General features: G+C 36.5%; 1 protein-coding gene across 1 annotated transcript in view; it reads right to left on the bottom strand.

The window, feature by feature from the left end:
- Nucleotides 1–1,638: 1,638 nt before the first annotated feature.
- LOC136261598 (sushi domain-containing protein 2-like) overlaps nucleotides 1,639–18,663 on the bottom strand; it is a 72,067-nt gene continuing 55,042 nt past the window's right edge. Inside the window, exons 7-12 of the mRNA XM_066055630.1 lie at nucleotides 17,373–17,924; nucleotides 14,322–14,579; nucleotides 12,476–12,574; nucleotides 6,244–6,363; nucleotides 4,452–4,640; nucleotides 1,639–2,100 (exon numbers count right to left, since the gene is read on the bottom strand). Of these exons, the coding sequence (XP_065911702.1) occupies nucleotides 1,856–2,100; nucleotides 4,452–4,640; nucleotides 6,244–6,363; nucleotides 12,476–12,574; nucleotides 14,322–14,579; nucleotides 17,373–17,924 (1,463 nt within the window). The 3' untranslated portion in view covers nucleotides 1,639–1,855. The remainder of the gene's footprint in view (nucleotides 2,101–4,451; nucleotides 4,641–6,243; nucleotides 6,364–12,475; nucleotides 12,575–14,321; nucleotides 14,580–17,372; nucleotides 17,925–18,663) is intronic.

Here is an 18,663-nt window from a genome sequence, read left to right as displayed (position 1 = left end):
GGGGATTTAGGATTTCAGAAGGGGATGCTAACAAGGACATTTATAATAGGTGGATAGAAAAAGTGACAACTGTATGGTTAATATACGTAACTAGCTCTACAGTGTACAAAGCACACTCAGCATACTCTATCTAGAAGGTTTTGGGGGCATGCCCCACAGGACATTTTTTTGCAAATTTAGTCTGTTGAGATTGAAGTTGGTAATAACTGTGACTGAAAAAGGTTATGTGACCTTGTTTAAGTGGCTCACAATACTGTATTAACAAAGTGACATTAAAGTAATATTATCAGTAGCTGTAACATGAAGGGCCTTTTACATCTTAAAGAACAGAAAGGGAGAGAAATGGGTATCAGCTGCACATGATCAATTATACTAAACAAATTTGCCATTGTGTTTTGAAGTATAGCATGCTTTACAGTTGTCGCATTGCTCAAACTATATTGTAAATGTCCAAACAGTCACTAAAGAGATCTAGAGTGCTTGTGTAGTGTCAGTGGAGTGACTCATGTACAGTAAGGATGTGTAGCATGCTCCAGTTAGGGATTTTGGGGATATGCTCCTCTAGGAAATTTTGGAAAATAGCTATCACAAGATATGGAAATTGGAAGCCAAAATATAAATGGATTGTGAAGAGGTTGAAATCTGAAAGAAATTTAAATGAACTATATATGGTGGGTACAAGATGGAGTTACGTAAATCAGTTGGAAGTAGTTTTAATTAATAAACAGAACTATATACACTGTACCGTGTTATTGGATTGTAAGGCAATGTACCACTATGAAAAAAGAGGGATATAAGATGGTATATCCAGTGGCTTATTGAATACAAAAAAGCTTGATATAACCTGTAGTATACTAACAATCACATGTAAGGCTTTAGTTAATGTGTTAAACATACTGAAACCATATATGTGATGGTATAGTGTGGGAATTATATTTGATATAAGCTATTTTAGGTATTGTGGTAAATAAACTGAAACCATATATGTAATAGTATAGTATGCATTATACTAAAGTATAACATGAGTATAATACAGGGTTTATATCGAGGCTTATTTGTATTCAATAAGCCACTGGAAATACCATATTATATCCCACCTTTTTCACAGTGTACTACTGGATTGAAATAATTGTGTTTACTGAGATTTCGTTGTGACATTTCCTTGAGACAAAAATGTCTGATTGTGTGAAATTCCTTGGTTAAAAGAAATGTAATGGAATTGTGCAAGGAATTAAATTTGTCACAATTAATTTACTTTTCAGTAATTTGTGTAGAGGAATGTGCCCAGGAAATTTTGCATGAATTATGACAACTTTTGTGATAAACTATATATACATGGAAACACATTTTTTTGCAATGTATAGTCAAGCAGAATAAAGAGTAGCTAAATACAAACTATGATTATACTGAATTGTAAGGTCAAATGGTGCTGGATCAGTTTATACATGACTGGAGTTGCCAAGAGCAGACTACATGCAGTGAGATTTGGGATAAATATTTCAACTGTCATAACTTTAAACTGTTATGTGAGTTATTGAGCCTGGCCATGTGTCCTAGAATAGTCATGTGATGTCATGAATACACTGCAAGACAGTTGGAAAACAAGTGACTGAGACTGATCGATATCCTTGTGAAAGATGCCAGTTTCATCAAAGCTTAAGGATGGTAATGCAATACTGGAAGTTAATGGATATACACTCTAGATTATGTAGAAAATCACATTACAAGTGCATACATGTCTATTATTTTTTTAAACTAATAAAGCTTACAAACTGCTAAAAATACTAAAGCACAGCATGTGGTACATACTTTTAGCACACAGAAATGTACAGGATTTTGGCACTAGTTGCTCTTCCTAGTTATCAACATGATAGGATTCCCCTTCAAATATCTGGTGGTTAGGATGATAGGTGTTGCTCCGATACTTGTCCATTTGTTCATGGCTGACATTTTGATGCAAGCTCATTTGATGGTTGGGTTGATTAGAAACATTTTGATACACTAGTCCTGGTCCACTATCAACAAATGGATTCCCCTTATTGACCACAGTTGATGATGGCGCATAAGTTGGGTTATTTACTGCCACAGTTATCACACCACCTGAAAATAGTAAGCAACAGAATAACACATACTGTATAAAAGAAATTGTGCACATTTGTAATTATTATGGCCATGTGACAAGAAATGTCAGTTTGAAGCATATGAGTTTCAGCAGACCATGAATGCTTTCACTGGGATTTTTTTAGATTGAATAAGCTGTGGTATGGTATTTTAGACCATTTTCACTGTGATGTTGCAGGTACAGTAAATTAAACAGCTAACTTACTAGATATAAATGTAACTGTTCTAATACTGTAGAGTGGTTGACTGCTCTATTATATCTTACACATCAACCCCTCTGTGTACCCCCAACGTTTCCACTACCTATGGTTTGGTGCTTAATTTAGCTGCTGTATTATTTTACTGTGTAGGGTTTTAATTTGAGTTTCAGTACAATATTTCTTTTAATTCTTAAATTTATACCATCACTGCATCTTATGTACAATAATGTCCATAAATCTGTCACAGTATTCGAGATGTCATATTATTGTATTACAGTATCTGCAATCAAACCAATGTCCTAGTTTTAACTGGTAGTTTCAGCATTACTAGTAGTTAAGAGTCTGGTGAAATACAGATACTAATCATTTCTACCACTCAGATTTGGCGGTAACCAATTAATGCATGCCGATGACATTTACACAGAAATCACCTTAGTGCTACAATGTTTTTGTTCAGCAATCGTCTGGCATATCAAGCGATTGAAAAAAATTAAAGGAATGAAAAAAGGATAACAATTTGTGTACTGTAGCTTCTGCACTGTAGATTTAAGAGCTATTTGTTTTTTTTGCAGCTATATTTGGAAGCGAATTCAGCCTGCACCATCAAAGCCGTTATGCTTGCTCTCCATCACTTTGACAGCCCATGACAGTCCATACTTTAAACTCTGCTTTAATGTTACTGTAATTCACTTTTTCATTGTAAAATAATTTTCAGTAAAAAAAATTTTACGAAAATGTCTTGCACAATTGTTTTGATTAAGATACTCTAATAGAATAATTATTCATATAAACCATATACACAAAAGCTATTAATTTTGTTTGAAAAAAAATTATCATGAAAAATTCACATGAAAATAAAACAAGTTATGGTAGCCACCAAACAATAGAGAAAACAAGCCAAACCACGATCAAGGCTAGCACTTGCTGAAACTTCCACAGTATGGCTACTGTCAAACTTAGGGCTTGACCCAAGATGACAAGGTGGCTGTAATGAAGGCAGAATATAATCCAGAATAGTGTACTATCCAGTGGCAGATCTAGGATTTTCAAAAGGAGGTTTCTGAAAGTTGGTATAGCTGAATAAGGCATCTGATAACATTTCTCCAGAAAATTTTGAGATTTTAGAAGTTCTGAGATTGTATTTTAGGCTACTTTTAGTTAGCAATTACAATGAATCCATTGCTTTAAACTGTAATACTATAGCTAACTATAGGGGAAAGATGGTGACTATAAGCTGTAGATTTGATTGCTTTATTAGAGTAGTTACTTGACTGCTCTATTAAAGTATATCGATCGTTTTTAATGAAGAGGGAGATGAAAAGTCAAGTGTTGCTGAGGGGTTAATAGCTATACTGAAATGGTGTCAGTTAAGTGTAACTGCGTGCATGCTACTGAAATACAGTGGTATATAGTTGTTTGATATGACAAATTGTCAGTACAACAATGTTTATGCATTTAGACTTTCACTGAGCTAAATTTAAAAGGGGGTTTCTGTTGAAACCCCAGAAACCCATCTAGATCTGCCACTGCTATCATTTACCAATAGTTATAAGAAGAATATAGAGAGCCTAAAACCCATTTCCATGACTGGAGTTTAAGTATGCCACAATACTATCCCACCAAGAGATCAAGAACAGAGCAAAGAGAAGGACATAGAATTGGTGGGATCTGGTTGTTCCACTGTAGATGCGACCATTGTGTGTTTAATTATCAAGCAATGTATGCATTTATTTTACAAAAAAATAATATCCTATGCAATCTGATGTCCATGGATATTAGTTAGGTACTCATAATTTAATGGATTTTTATCAAATTTTTGATTGCTTTAGGTGTAATATTTTGGTCAGTGGTTAAATAATGTTCTGGTAATTGAAACATGCAAGAGTTCTGGTAATCGAGCTATGGTTCCAGTAACTGGTTACTTTGACTCCATATCGGCTGCTACTGGTCAGGAGAAGGAGCCACTGATATCAAATTTTGGGGCACATGATCGTGAAGACAATATCAATTTGCAAAAGGAATGTTTGAAAGCAATGGTGTGTATACAATAATCATACGCATGTGTTGATTATTGATTGCTTACACTATAATTATTTTCATCATCAATGAAGTTTGCTGTATATTACTTACGTGGTACAATCCTCTTTCCTTCTTCTTTGGAACCCTTACGGCAACAGCAGATCACAGTACAACATAGTACTCCTATCAGAACAGCTGCAACAAGTGCTCCTCCTACTGCTGATGCTATTACAATAATGAGTGTCACATTATCATCATCATCATCATCATCATCATCATCATCATCATCATCTTCAGATGCTAACAAAACAAAACATCACAAATGATAATGGCAATCATTATCAATCTAGATAATGGACATTTACACAATGAAGTATGTAAATAAATGCACTATGAGCTGTTTTCAAAGGAATTATATTCCTAACTGTTAGTATGAACATAGGTATACACCCTAGACAATGACTGCTTTAATATGATTGGTCAAACAAATAAAGCATACAGTCCAATTCATCACAGACAATAGAAACCTATGGTGAAGCCAGTAAAGTTATGAAACCATCAAAATATGAAGGAAAGAAATTAAGTTTATACTCCATTTTTATACCTAAATATATTATTTTGTACACACAAAAGGCTTGGAAGCACTTGAAGCACCTTAAATCTTTATAAGATCATTCCTTTGAATGTGTATTGTGATCAAGTTTTGCCCTATTACTTTTCTTGCAATATGTGCAAGATACTAAGTGTTGTTAAATCTCGTCCCATAGTTTTCAGTACTTATAAAAGTTCATGATGATTCACTAAACAGATGATTAAAATATTTAGTAAAACGTACTGGCTATTTGTACAGTTGTGGAGGCCAACTCAGTCAGGTTATTAGTTAGGCAGTCACCCTTACACAGTGTAACTACCAACTACACTAGCTGCATGAAGGTAAGATTTTCGTGAGTTTGAGAAGAGGGCCAACCCTAGCTCGCTTCGAATACACCAAAAACTTACCCTCATACAGAGAGTGGAAGATACCAATTGTGCTTATTAACAGCTAAACCCAATGTTAGCTTACAGGGTTAGGGTTGGGTTCAGCTTCTTCACCCAGGTGTAGGTTATTTCTTACTATGTACAGATTACCTTTTGAATTACATTTATAAGAGTAAAGGAAGTGAGTAGCTAGCAGTAGTAGCAGTGTTTTTTGTTTAGCAACCTCAAGTGTTTTATCACATACAGTAAATAGGATTGTTATACTTCAATAGAATGCTCATTATAATAATTATATGTAGCACTTCAAGAGAGTGCATCAAAATAGTTGGCTTGTGCCACTCATGGCTACCGTAATTATTCGGTGACCTTAATAGTTCCACATCAGTGAAGATATTTTGAATCATCCAAACTAAATGGCTGTATACAGCTTCTGGGTTTCCTACTCTTATGCTACTCACTGCAACAATTCCCTTAACCAGTGATCAAATCAATAATATTATGTATGTTACCTAGTACAGTGTATGCATGTGTAATTGAAATATAACTGTTAACAGTTGAAAATAAGAAACAAGTTGTTTAGTGTACTTTCTGGTACGTAATTCAGTAAAATGTACAGCACAAAATGTACATGTAGTGTAATACACCATACTATAACCAGTATCATTAATGCACATTATCCCATATACCATGTACAGTAGTGCAATATTTGATGCAGGGAAGATGTTAAGGAATTGAACAACTATATAAGCATTTTGATAAGTAAATATTTTGGCAAAATCCTTCCACAATTGAATTATGTTATACCAAAAATATAAAATTTTAAGAGGAAATAGCTATTTGATGAACTGATTCAGAAAGTGATTTATCAATTTCATCAACATTTTCCCCACTAAAAGTTGCACTATACAGTATTTATTGTACATACGTAGTCGTGTTTCACACAGTGATCCTGTGTAGTCAGATTGGCAATTACAACTGTAAGATACTCCTTGCTTAACACATGTCCCTCCATTCTCACATCGATCAACATCACAAACACTGTACACTAAAAGTAATATGTATATAATTATGCATATTACTGATTGCACAAAATGACATCATCAGGACACATGGTAGTGTGTCTTGCGGCCCAAGAAGCCGGCGTGCAACACTCGTGAGTATAAGCTGCTGCTCTACCTAAGATTTGTTATTCATCAATGCATAGAGCAAAGGGTTTTGCTGATGACTTGACTGTCATCTCAAAAGATGTCAAGTCTCATCAGCTGGCTTTTATCATCGCTTGTCCTAAAGGCAATAGACATATGTTTTGAATTTCAACCTCCAAAGTGTATTTCCTTTTACTTTAATGGTCATCATATGGTTTCCTCTACTGTATTTTCAATGGCGGCTGAGAATACCATTAATATCTGTAATGTGGATTGTACTAAGTTTCTGGGTCGCACTATTGGTGTTTCTCCAACTATATCACTGCAAGAATACTAAAATTTCCTGGATCAGGAAATATGCAGTACAGGGAAGAATTTCCTATAAACTTTCCTGGTTTTCCAGGAAATTCTATAGGAAATTCTGCCCTGTACTGCATGTTTCCTGATCCCAGGAAATTTTAGTATTCTTCCAGTGTATTGCTCGATCAGTAGCTTCTGCTAACATGAAGCAACAAATTTTACAATTTTTTACAATCTATCGATAAGTGTTCTGTTCGGGGAGAATATAAGATATGGATCTTAAAAAACTTTGTGTCTTCTGTTCTACATTTTCATTTAGCTGTTGAGAGGCTTACCGTGTCTTCTATTATTTCAGCACAGTCATCAGTATTGAAATTTGTGAAAAATTGGTTGAACCTCCCCAGAAATTGTACTCCTGGAACTGTTTTCCACCCGGATGTGTTGGATCTCCCCTTTTTACCACACCTGAAGCAATCAGCCAAGCTTTCATACATTCTGGCTATTGAACAGTCAGTTGATCCACTGATTATAGAGCTGCGACATTCTATTTTAGCTAACAGATCCAATATCTCTTCCACTGTCCTTGACTGTTTATCTGTTGCTAAGGCTTCAGTTGCCAACATTCACTCTGCAACTTTCAAGAACCATGCTCGCCACAACTTACGTTCTGCTCACATTGAATATTGGAAATCAAAACTTGAACCATTAACTGTTCAAAATAAATTTTTAGATACTGTAACTCTGGAGCAAGCTTGCCCTCTGTGGAAGAGATTGATGTATGGCCTCCCTGAAAAACAGCTGTCCTTCCTGCTACGTGCTGGTTGTGACACTCTACCAACCCCTATGAACCTGGCCAGATGGAACATCATTACTGATCCTAGATGTGCTCTTTGTCAAGCTCCTCAACCCACAACAAACCATATTTTGACTGGCTGTCCTGCTGCTCTAGATCAAGGCAGGTATATCTGGAGACATGATTCAGTTTTACAGGTCCTTGTTCATGGGCTCCAACAGCATTTACCTGAAACATTCAAACTTTACGCTGACTTTCCAGGTTATCTAGCTAGTTCCAGCCCCCCCAGTATCATCCCAACCAATCTTTCCTCCACCCTCAGCAGGCCTGACTTGGTATTGGTTTCTAATGATTCCATTTTTTTGTTCGAATTGACAGTACCAACTAATACCCGGCAACATGTTCTTGCTGCTAGAGCTAGAAAGGAAGATCAATATAGCTCCTTGCAATATGACCTCCAGCTTTCTGGGTTAACTGTCAATCTTGTTCCCATTTGAAATTGGTTGTTTAGGCCACTTTTTGTCAGAAACAATTGCTCAAATGGCTACTGCTTGTGAAGTGCCAAAGAAAACCGTAAGATCCTTGTTTGAGCAGGCAGCTCGCATTGCTGTGTCCTGTTCTTACAGAATTTTTAATTCTAGAGCCTCCCCGGGCTGGGATCTTTTAGACCACCTTAGGTAAACTTTAAGCATTACATATAATTATGCAGATATAGATATTTTTTTTTTTTTGGTGTATTGTAATCAAGACACACGGTAGTGTGTCGTGCGGCCCAAGAAGCCGGCGCGTAACACCCGTGAGCATATTGACAGGAAGAAAGAAAACGCAATTTTCGCACCTTCGTAGCTCTGTGCTGCCTTGATGAAACAAGACGATTTTTGCTGTGGACACTCCCTCCACCTTCAGCACTCCACATTCCAAAATTAGAGCGAAATCGCTTCAAGCGTTCCCGAGATATGCGACTTCAAAAAGTGGCTTAGTTTATTCGTTTTTTCTTCTTATTTTTCTTCCTCTTTTCGCACACTTACAAAAACTGCTATAAAACGCGAACGCGTTATCCGATTGCCTTGAAATTTGGCACACAGAAGGGGGGTGTAAAGACGCACCTCTGTACCAACGTTGGCTAGGATACGATAAACAGGAAAAGAGTTATGATCGATTATTCACGAAAAATAACACCAATATATTGTCACGCCTACAGGGTAAACCGCGTATGGGAAGAAGCTGAAAATCGGTGGGTGAATAGGTTAATTATTGAACCTCAAACCTTTTGTGGTTTGAAAGAAATCGAGCTAAAAACCAGGAAGATACAACGAAAAAAACCAACAGTGTGTAACAATTACGCAATCGAGATTAGCTAATAAAAAACGACTACTTGCCACGCCCACCAGATAAACCGCTAGGGGGATGCTTTGAAAATCGCTGTATAGAAGGAGTAATCATCTTAGAAAGGCTCTTCAATGGTGTAGAGGAATCAGACTTAAAGCCACGGAGTTATAACACGAAATCCAACTTGGTGGAGCAAGTGCGAGATCGAGATACTCTAATAGAGCAGTCATCCTAATAGAGCAGTCACCCTGAAGAGAATTCAAGAGATCAGCTAGAAACAAGTAACCTGTATAGAGATCAGCTAGAAACAAGTCACCCTGTAGAGAGATCAGCTACAAACAATTCACCCTGTAGAGAGATCAGCTAGAAAAATTTACCTTGTAGGGAGTTCATGCAACTATGGAAAGGGATAGTTCAACTAGAAGAAATCACCTTGTAGAGTTCAGGTACAAAGAAACTACCATGTAGAGAGTTCAACTACAAACAAATCGCCCTGTAGAGAGATCAATAGAAGAAGTTACCTTGTAGAGAGTTCATGCAACTATGGAAAGGGATAGTTCAACTAGAAGAAATCACCTTGTAGAGTTCAGGTACAAAGAAACTACCATGTAGAGAGTTCAACTACAAACAAATCGCCCTGTAGAGAGATCAATAGAAGAAGTTACCTTGTAGAGAGTTCAGCTACAAAGAAACCATCATGTAGAGAGTTAAATTAGCTGCAAACAAATCACCTGTATAGAGTTCAGCTACAAACAAATCTCCCTGTAGAGAGATCAGCCAGAAGAAGTTTCCTTGTAGAGAGTTCAGCTACAAACAAATCACCCTGTAGAGAGATCAACTAGAAGAAGTTACCTTGTGGAGAGTTCAGCTACAAAGAAACCATCATGTAGAGAGTTAAATTAGCTGCAAACAAAACACCTGTAGAGAGTTCAGCTACAAACAAATCTCCCTGTAGAGAGATCAGCTAGAAGAAGTTTCCTTGTAGAGAGTTCAGCTACAAACAAATCACCCTGTAGAAAGATCAGCTAGAAGGAGTCACCTTGTAGAGAGTTCAGTTACAAAGAAACTATCATGTAGAGAATTCAGCTACAAACTAGTGACCTTGTAGAGACATCAGCTAAAAGAAATTACCTTGTAGAGAGTTCAGCTACAAAGAAACCACCATGTAGAGAGTTCAGCTGCAAACAAATCACCTGTAGAGAGTTCAGCTACAAACAAATCTCTCTGTAGAGAGATCAGCTAGAAGAAGTTTCCTTGTAGAGAGTTCAGCTACAAACAAATCACCCTGTAGAAAGATCAGCTAGAAGAAGTTACCTTGTGGAGAGTTCAGTTGCAAAGAAACCACCATGTAGAGAGTTTAGCTACAAACTAGTGACCTTGTAGAGACATCAGCTAGAAGAAGTTACCTTGTAGAAAGTTCAGCTACAAAGAAACCATTCTGTAAAGAGCTAAGCTGCAAACAAATCACCTGTACAGAATTCAGCTGCAAACAAATCACCCTGTAGAAAGATCAGCTAGAAGAAGTTACCTTGTAGAGAGTTCAGCTACAAAGAAACCATCATGTAGAGAGTTCAGCTGCAAACAAATCACCTGTAGAGAGTTCAGCTACAAACAAATCTCCCTGTAGAGAGATCAGCTAGAAGAAGTTTCCTTGTAGAGAGTTCAGCTACAAACAAATCACCCTGTAGAAAGATCAGCTAGAAGAAGTCACATTGTAGAGAGTTCAGTTCCAAAGAAACCCCCGTGTAGAGAGTTACGCTACAAACTAGTGACCTTGTAGAGACATCAGCTAGAAGAAGTTACCTTGTAGAGAGTTCAGCTACAAAGAAACCATTCTGTAAAGAGCTCAGCTGCAAACAAATCACCTGTACAGAATTCAGCCACAAACAAATCACCCTGTAGAGAGATCAGCTAGAAGAACTTACCTTGTAGAGAGTTCAGTTACAAAGAAACCACTATGTAGAGAATTCAGCTACAAACTAGTGACCCTGTAGAGACATCAGCTAGAAGAAGTTACCTTGTAGAGTGTTCAGCTACAAAGAAACCATCATGTAGAGAGTTCAGCTGCAAACAAATTACCTGTAGAGAGTTCAGCTACAAACAAATCTCCCTTTAGAGAGATCAGTTAGAAGAAGTTACCTTGTAGAGAGTTCGGCTACAAAGAAACCATTCTGTAAAGAGCTCAGCCACAAACAAATCACCTGTACAGAATTCAGCTACAACAAATCACCCTGTAGAGAGATCAGCTAGAAGAAGCTACCTTGTAGATAGTTCAGCTACAAACAATTCATCCTGTAGAGAGAGCAGCTAGAAGAAGTCACCTTGTAGAGTGTTCAGTTACAAAGAAACCACCATGGAGAGTTCTGTAATAAATATATGTATTATATATATAATTTGTACATTTACTGATAAAATCAGAAATATTTAAAGTACATCTGCTTCATCTTTTCTTCTTCCTGTGGTAAAGAAAAAAAGATAGGTTAAAAAAGTCCCAAAGCTGGCCATAACAAATACAAAAAGAAGTTAAATCTAATCCAAAACAGCCAAGCTGTAATAAAAGACTGCGGCCCTCAAAAAGACTATGGTGAAAAAAGATGTGAAATCCAAGGTGGTGGCCAAGAAATGGCTGTGATGGTAGGTTAATGGTAAAAATTTTAATAACGACAATTCAGGTGAATTTTGTGCCAAGACCAAGCGGCACAAAAATTCACCTGAATTGTCGTTATTAAAATTTTTACCATTAACCTACCATCACAGCCATTTCTTGGCCGCCACCTTGGATTTCACATCTTTTTTCCCCATAGCCTTTTTGAGGGCCACACTCTTTTTACAGCTTGGCTGTTTTGGATTAGATTAAACTTAACTTTATAGATGCCATTTGTGCGAAAATAGGACCAGTCTACATTGCAAAACAGGGCACCTGGGCACATCAAAATTTGCCTACTTTTCACACATTCATGACATAAGCCTTTTAAGGTCTGCCATGAAAATTTCTACATGTATTGAACACAATCACTGTAATCAAATTACAATAGTGATGTTGTGTGACAAGGTGTATTTTATGACCACATGCCAGATCTTTATAGAATTGTGTTTAGTATTGTACATGTACTATGGGAAATAATACACAAGTAGTAACATATGTAATATGCATTTAACACATTTTACATTTTTAAAAATTTTAACTGATTGTGCATATTTGATAAATACACAGCACCAGTCTGCATTGGCAAACTGGCAATATAATACATAAGTAAAGAACCTTGTGTGGGAGTATCAAAGTAAAACAGTTCTATAAATATTCAACTGTTCTATATTGGCCAGTTATAGAACACTTTGACAGACCCACAGTTCTATATGTAAGAGTTATAGCACTGTTGTGAGTGCTAGGCTATATGTCAAATATAGCCTGTAAAAGAGTGGGTGAGAGACAAAATTATGGTACGAGGTGAAGCCTTCATTCATTTATGTGAACAAAACGTAGTAAGAACATTCACTGTGCTGCTGACCACAAGAAACCATTATTGAAATGAACTGACTTTGATACTTAAAAAGTCACAATGGTAGAAACATAATTCACAATAATTCACCTGGTGAAATACACCGGTCTCCTTCATACCCAAGAGGACAGTTACAAGTATCATTAGCAACACAAGCTCCTCCATTTGCACAAGGTGGGTTACATACAACTATCAAACAACATAGATATGTATAAGTGACCAATGCATGAATTCATTAATATATTGATGCAATACAAATATCGAAAAGTAACTTCATTGAACAAAATGCTCTTCATAAATTTTTAACAGCAAAAAATTTAGTAAGAGACCATCCATAATTTTCAGTCTTTATGCAAAGAGTACTCTATTTTCTAACTAGGCCTGCGCCTAATATGCCGGCATAATTTTGAGAATAATAGGTCACCAATTTCGTGAGAATAATTCCGGAATAATAGGATGGTTACAGGCATACTGTAATTTTAGAATTATCGGACGTATACGGGAATAATCGTCGGAATTAAGGGGCGTGCCTCTTCTTGATTAGCTAGCTAGAAGAAGGAAGTAAGCTACTAAGAATGATAGCCGATAGCTGGCATTATTATACGAGTGCTGGCTGAAAGAGGTTGAAGAGCCTCTAAAAGATCGATATACTCTAATAAAACGCTCAAATACTCTAATAGAGCAGTCAAATCGTTTCATGTTAACAATCTGCAGACAGCATCAGGGATTTAACTGCATGATTATCTGCAATTCTGAAACTTGTACATCTCATACCAGTGTATTTCTTTAAGTCTTTCTACAAACATATTGATATCATTATCTACTGAACTTAGCATATAGTTATAGCTATAGCTTTAATACACTGATAACTGAAAAACTATTCCTGATAGCCATTTTAAGCCTGTTGTAATGGCTATAACAATTATGTGTAGGGTGGAATGCTTCAATTTTGGCTAGCTATTAATTAATTCTGACAAAACTACTTATATCAGCATCTTGAGAACTAAGCGACTATAGCTAAAGAAACTAAATGAGCATTATTATGGAATAATAGGCTAGGTACAAGAATAACAAAAGAATAATAGGAGAAATTTTTGGGAAATTCTGGAAAGAATAATAGGTAAAATTTTGGGCACATTAGGCTCAGGCCTATTTCTAACCCCCTCCCTCCTTCACAAAGCATGCTGTATAGATGTTGATACTATGTACAGTATATACACGATGATTATTCATCATTTTATAAGCGTACGCGTGATTTAACCCCCTCCCCCCTAGCGTACTCTTTGTACTCTTGCGTAAAGGCTGAAAATAATGGATAACCCTTAAGATTTTTATTTCAGTGCTATTGCAAAAGAGAAATAGAGTTCGAAAATGTGATTAGTCGTAACTCGCACATTTGCATTTTAGTCCTGAAGATGAATCAGAATTTGTATTGCATACCAGAACAGATTTTACAGTAAAAAGGACATGTGTGCAGCATCTTTAAAAGTCTTGTAACCTACTACACTGTATGGTACTGTATATGGACATGTCAGGTCATTACTTTAATTATTCAAAACATCTTTAAAACATAGCACATAAAAGTGTAACGAATAGCAATAGGAATCAACAATACTGTACTAATGCATTTATAATTATACTCATGCAGTACAGTACAGTGGAACCCCAATTATCCAAACACCAATTAACTGAACTCTTGATTACCAGAACACTAAATCAACTGCTCTATTAGGATATTTTATCAACAAATGTATGCTTTATTAGAGTAAATGAGCAAAGCTCTGTATATAAATGTAAGGATGTTCGATCTTACGTACTATTCGATTATCCTTTCTCCCAAATTAGTTTGGATAATTGAGGTTCCACTGTAAGGATAACTATACACATTATAGATATGTTAGACTACATAATTATTATGGGTTCATATAAAAATAACCTGGATAAGACAATCTCAGTATTTCCTCAAATGCCATACTACCATCTAATGTGGATAATCCAATATCCATCCTACCAGTGGTGGCAATGTCATACAGGCAGAAGGTGTCATTATTGCAAGCCAAAATAGCCTCTGCTTCAAGTGTTGGATCACTGAACACCGGACTGAATGCTGGTGTGAAGAACGGATTATAGAAATCAAGCCAACTTTGTCCACGATGATAAGTAAACAGGCTGTGGTTTTCATGAGTGACTATCCCTAAGTTAAAATTAATCAGAGTATGTTACTACAGAGTGCACACTGACTACTTTATATTAACAAGAACTCTTTTGTGGAGTGCATGAATATTCTATTAGAATATGCCATTGCTGGGTAATTACAGTATTTCAATTTATTATAGTCTTACAAGTAAACACCTATTAAGGTGACTGCATGTATACAGTATTATGTATAAAAATAGGTATGTGTATTAGTGGGAGTGTGAAACATGAAAACACAAAACTATCAATCTTATTAGTATAGGTTAGAAACCCAGACCAGAGATAATATACCCCTATCTATGACCAGACCGAGGTTCCTAACTGACTTGGATAATGGCATTGTTTTATAGGGGTACATAGATGGAGTCATTGTGGGATTAGATAAGTCTTTTAAAATCATCATGCAATGTTAAAATTCAGTAGGTGCGGAAGACCAAACATGTATTTGTCTAAGAGCTAGAGAAGTCAAAGTTCACGCCTTATCATGGCTACCTTGCAGTGCATGAAATAACAGCCCGGACGCTGACAATTTCCAGTCAATTACACTAGTTGTCAGACCATAATTGAATTTGTCTGGAAACAATGTCCTTTCAAGGTATAGCACTGAGTTTAGAGTGTGATGGTAGGCTATGAAGTAGGGCAGACATAGTGACAGAGGCATGTAATTGAGTTTTGTGTTTATGGTTTGTGGTGTGACTACAAAGCTGTGCCCAAGAGACCAACAGGTTACAGTGCACATTTTTATTTATTTATTTTTTATTTATTAAGGCTTTACAGCACAAGTGCTGAAGGTCTGTAGGACACCTGGTCCCACAGCCTGTTTAAAGTTGTTACAGAAAGTGTGTTTGAAAAGGTGGAGAAAGGAGAAAAAATCCATGACTGGACATGGGTGGCCTCGAACCTGCAGCCATCCAATTAACGCTCGAATGCTTACAGGAGTCTATCAGATGGTCAGGAGGTTTTTTCCTTGTCAATTTCATGTATATGTATCCAAGGAACTCTAGAGAGTGACTTATTATCTCAAAGTACCCTATGTGGAACCAAATGGATATTAGCTTATTTATTAAGGCTTTACAGCACAAGTGCTGAAGGTCTGTGGGACACCTGGTCCCACAGCATGTTTAAAGTTGTTACAGAAAGTGTGTTTGAAAAGGTGGAGAAAGGAGAAAAAATCCATGACTGGACCTAGGTGGCCTCGAACCCGCAGCCATCCAATTAACATTCGAATGCTTACAGGAGTCTATCAGATGGTCAGGAGGTTTTCTCCTTGTCAATTTCATGTATATGTATCCAAGGAACTCTAGAGAGTGACTTATTATCTCAAAGTACCCCATGTGCAACCAAATGGATATTAGTTTATTTATTAAGGCTTTACAGCACAAGTGCTGAAGGTCTGTAGGACACCTGGTACCACAGCCTGTTTAAACATGTTTTGCTAGCCTATTGACTTAGTTACTTGGCAAATGTACTTATAACCTGTTAGCCATTACTAGCTTTTATTTGTGGTATTCATCTGTACACTCAACTTGCATTTTGAGCTATATAGAATGGAGTTCATTTTTTACAATTCATATTCATTTTAATAGAGGCACTATTTCATAGCAGCAATAGTAAAGTTTGACTACATAGCTGCTACTGAGGTAATTCTCCTTTGAGTCCTTTCCTACAAATGCTCCTGTAATGGCACTGAATCTATAGGATCACTTATATGTGACCAGAACCCTAAAATGTTGTGCTTTTCTGATCTGTCACTGTTAGTGAGTGAAAAGTAATAATCAGTTGTACAGTACATTGGTAACCCCAACACACTTTCTGTAACAACTTTACACAGGCTGTAGGACCAGGTGTCCTACAGACCTTCAGTACTTGTGCCGTAAAGTCTTAATAAATAAAAAAATTAAATAAAATTCTTGAAACAAATAATTTGGCAAGAAAGGAGAAACACAAAAAAATATTTAACATCCGGACAAATTGATTTATGTCCACTTAACTTTCATGTTGTCCTGACAGTGTGTCAGCACATGTCTAAATAGTTATTTCGTGCACTGCCTTGGGACTGAGAGCAGTAGCTGTAGTGTAGTGAAATACATGGCTAAGTGTTAACAAGAAAAGTTATGGTTGTTGAGTGCCCATGGCATCACAGCAGTGTGAAGGACAGTGTTACAGTTTGAAGATGAGTTAAGTGCCGGGATAACAATGGTGAGCAGTTGTCACATGGAATGGTTTCTATTATACACAACATCAAAATTACAGATAACACAAAATAACCATTCCACAAGTAAGCTTACTCATCTAGATCTTCCATTAATAGTTTAATAGAAGATGAAACAGACGTAAAACACTTATGTACTATAAATAGAGTTTTCTGTAATACATTGTATTTCTGGATTTGTCCATTCATCATAGCAAACGTAGTTACAATATTAGATATTATGTCCCAGAATTGAATTCTTTTAGGCATGCTTATGAAAGGAAGCTACTGGTTACAGTCATATTGGCTTGGGAAGCTGGTCGCTCTCTACAAGCTATCAGACTGAGGAAGAGCATAGCAAATCAATGATCGAATGTGAGATTATTATGCTAGAGGTCTTTCTGCAGGCAGATCTCTAACATAGTTAGTTAGAAACCTGCTAGAAGGTTTTTAACCACTTAAAGGACCTGCTAGTAGGTCTCTCAGTGGTTATTAAAGACTTCATTATCTTCCAAAGATCAAGCATACTATGTATACCATTATCTAAATGCAATTGTGATTGCATGTCATTGAGTGAATGCTTATGAATTGATTACTTACAGTCTAACCCAAACTCATGAATCAATTCATTTGTTGAATTAAGTGGTAGGTATTCACTGGAATTTCTTCTCGTCAGATCATCAGTCATATCACCATTGAACACACCCATTAAACCAGATGTGGAGTTTCTGTAAGTGTCAGAAAGACTAACAAGTAGAACTGATATTATCCCATTCTCTGCTTTAGCCTGCACATATGCTCCACTGGAAAACAGTGCAGAGAGTGTTTGGTTGCCCATGTCAGAGACAGTGACATTAGTAAATTCCTGCTTTTGCAAATCATCAAAGATAACTCTTTCTCCGTTAACAAGAGCATCCAACCCTCGTCGGCTCAGCTCAAACTGGACAGTGTCCGAGTCATCTTGTTTAGCAGCTATTGCTGTGAACACAGTTGCATGCACAGCAAATCCATTAGAATCCTGTGCCTCTTCCATCCTAGCTTGTAGTGTGAACAACTCATCTACATGATCCACTAGTGTGAATTCTCCTTTACCATTGAAGGTGTACTTGAAGCCATCCAGTGTTACCATGTGAGGATCTCCATACACACAAGCTAGAAAATTTATTATCATTGAATTTCAGTATTGAAAACAATACACCAGCATGCAAGTAAATAAATTCTGATTTGTGTAACAATTGTTGCAGTCATAGTATACACACGTAAATACACAAAATTAGATGAGTATTAGATGTCATGCTGTATGTATTGGAAGATACATGCAGTATAAATCAAAACAGCCAAGCTGTAAAACAGTGTGCGCCCCTCAAAAAAAGTAGGGTGGAAAAGATGTGAAATTATAGGCATTGGCCAAGAAATGATTGGTTGTTAAAAATGATTGTGAAAATGATCATATAATCTATAAAGCCAATCGTTTTTAATGTGTTCATCAAATGTGGTTGGCGTTAACACCATTTCAGTCATTTCTTGTCAGTTCACAACTTTTCCACCTTACCTTATGGAGAGTTATGCACTTTTTTACAGCTTGGGTGTTTCAGTTCAGATATCACTTCTTTTTGCTAATGCAAGCCTTAAAAGCCAGCCATAGTCCAGTTTTGAGGCTTTTTTTTACTTGTTTACTATCAGGAATGATGGACAGTGAAACTTTTTTGGCTATAGCTACAGGTATACAGTATCTACTTTATTGTATCTTGTTGTATAAATTTGAAAAATAAATATAAAGTGTAAATATATAGAAATTAATGATGTGTTATAATAGTTACTGATGTAACTGAATGCATTACAGTGTGGCTTGCTAAGTAGCTGAATGATCCACAGGATTACTACATGTAGT

The sequence above is a fragment of the Dysidea avara genome, chromosome 1 (assembly GCF_963678975.1).
Source record: "Dysidea avara chromosome 1, odDysAvar1.4, whole genome shotgun sequence".
In the NCBI taxonomy this organism is placed as follows: domain Eukaryota; kingdom Metazoa; phylum Porifera; class Demospongiae; order Dictyoceratida; family Dysideidae; genus Dysidea; species Dysidea avara.
Note: the sequence above shows the minus strand (reverse complement) of the source record. Positions and strands in the feature narration are given on the sequence as shown.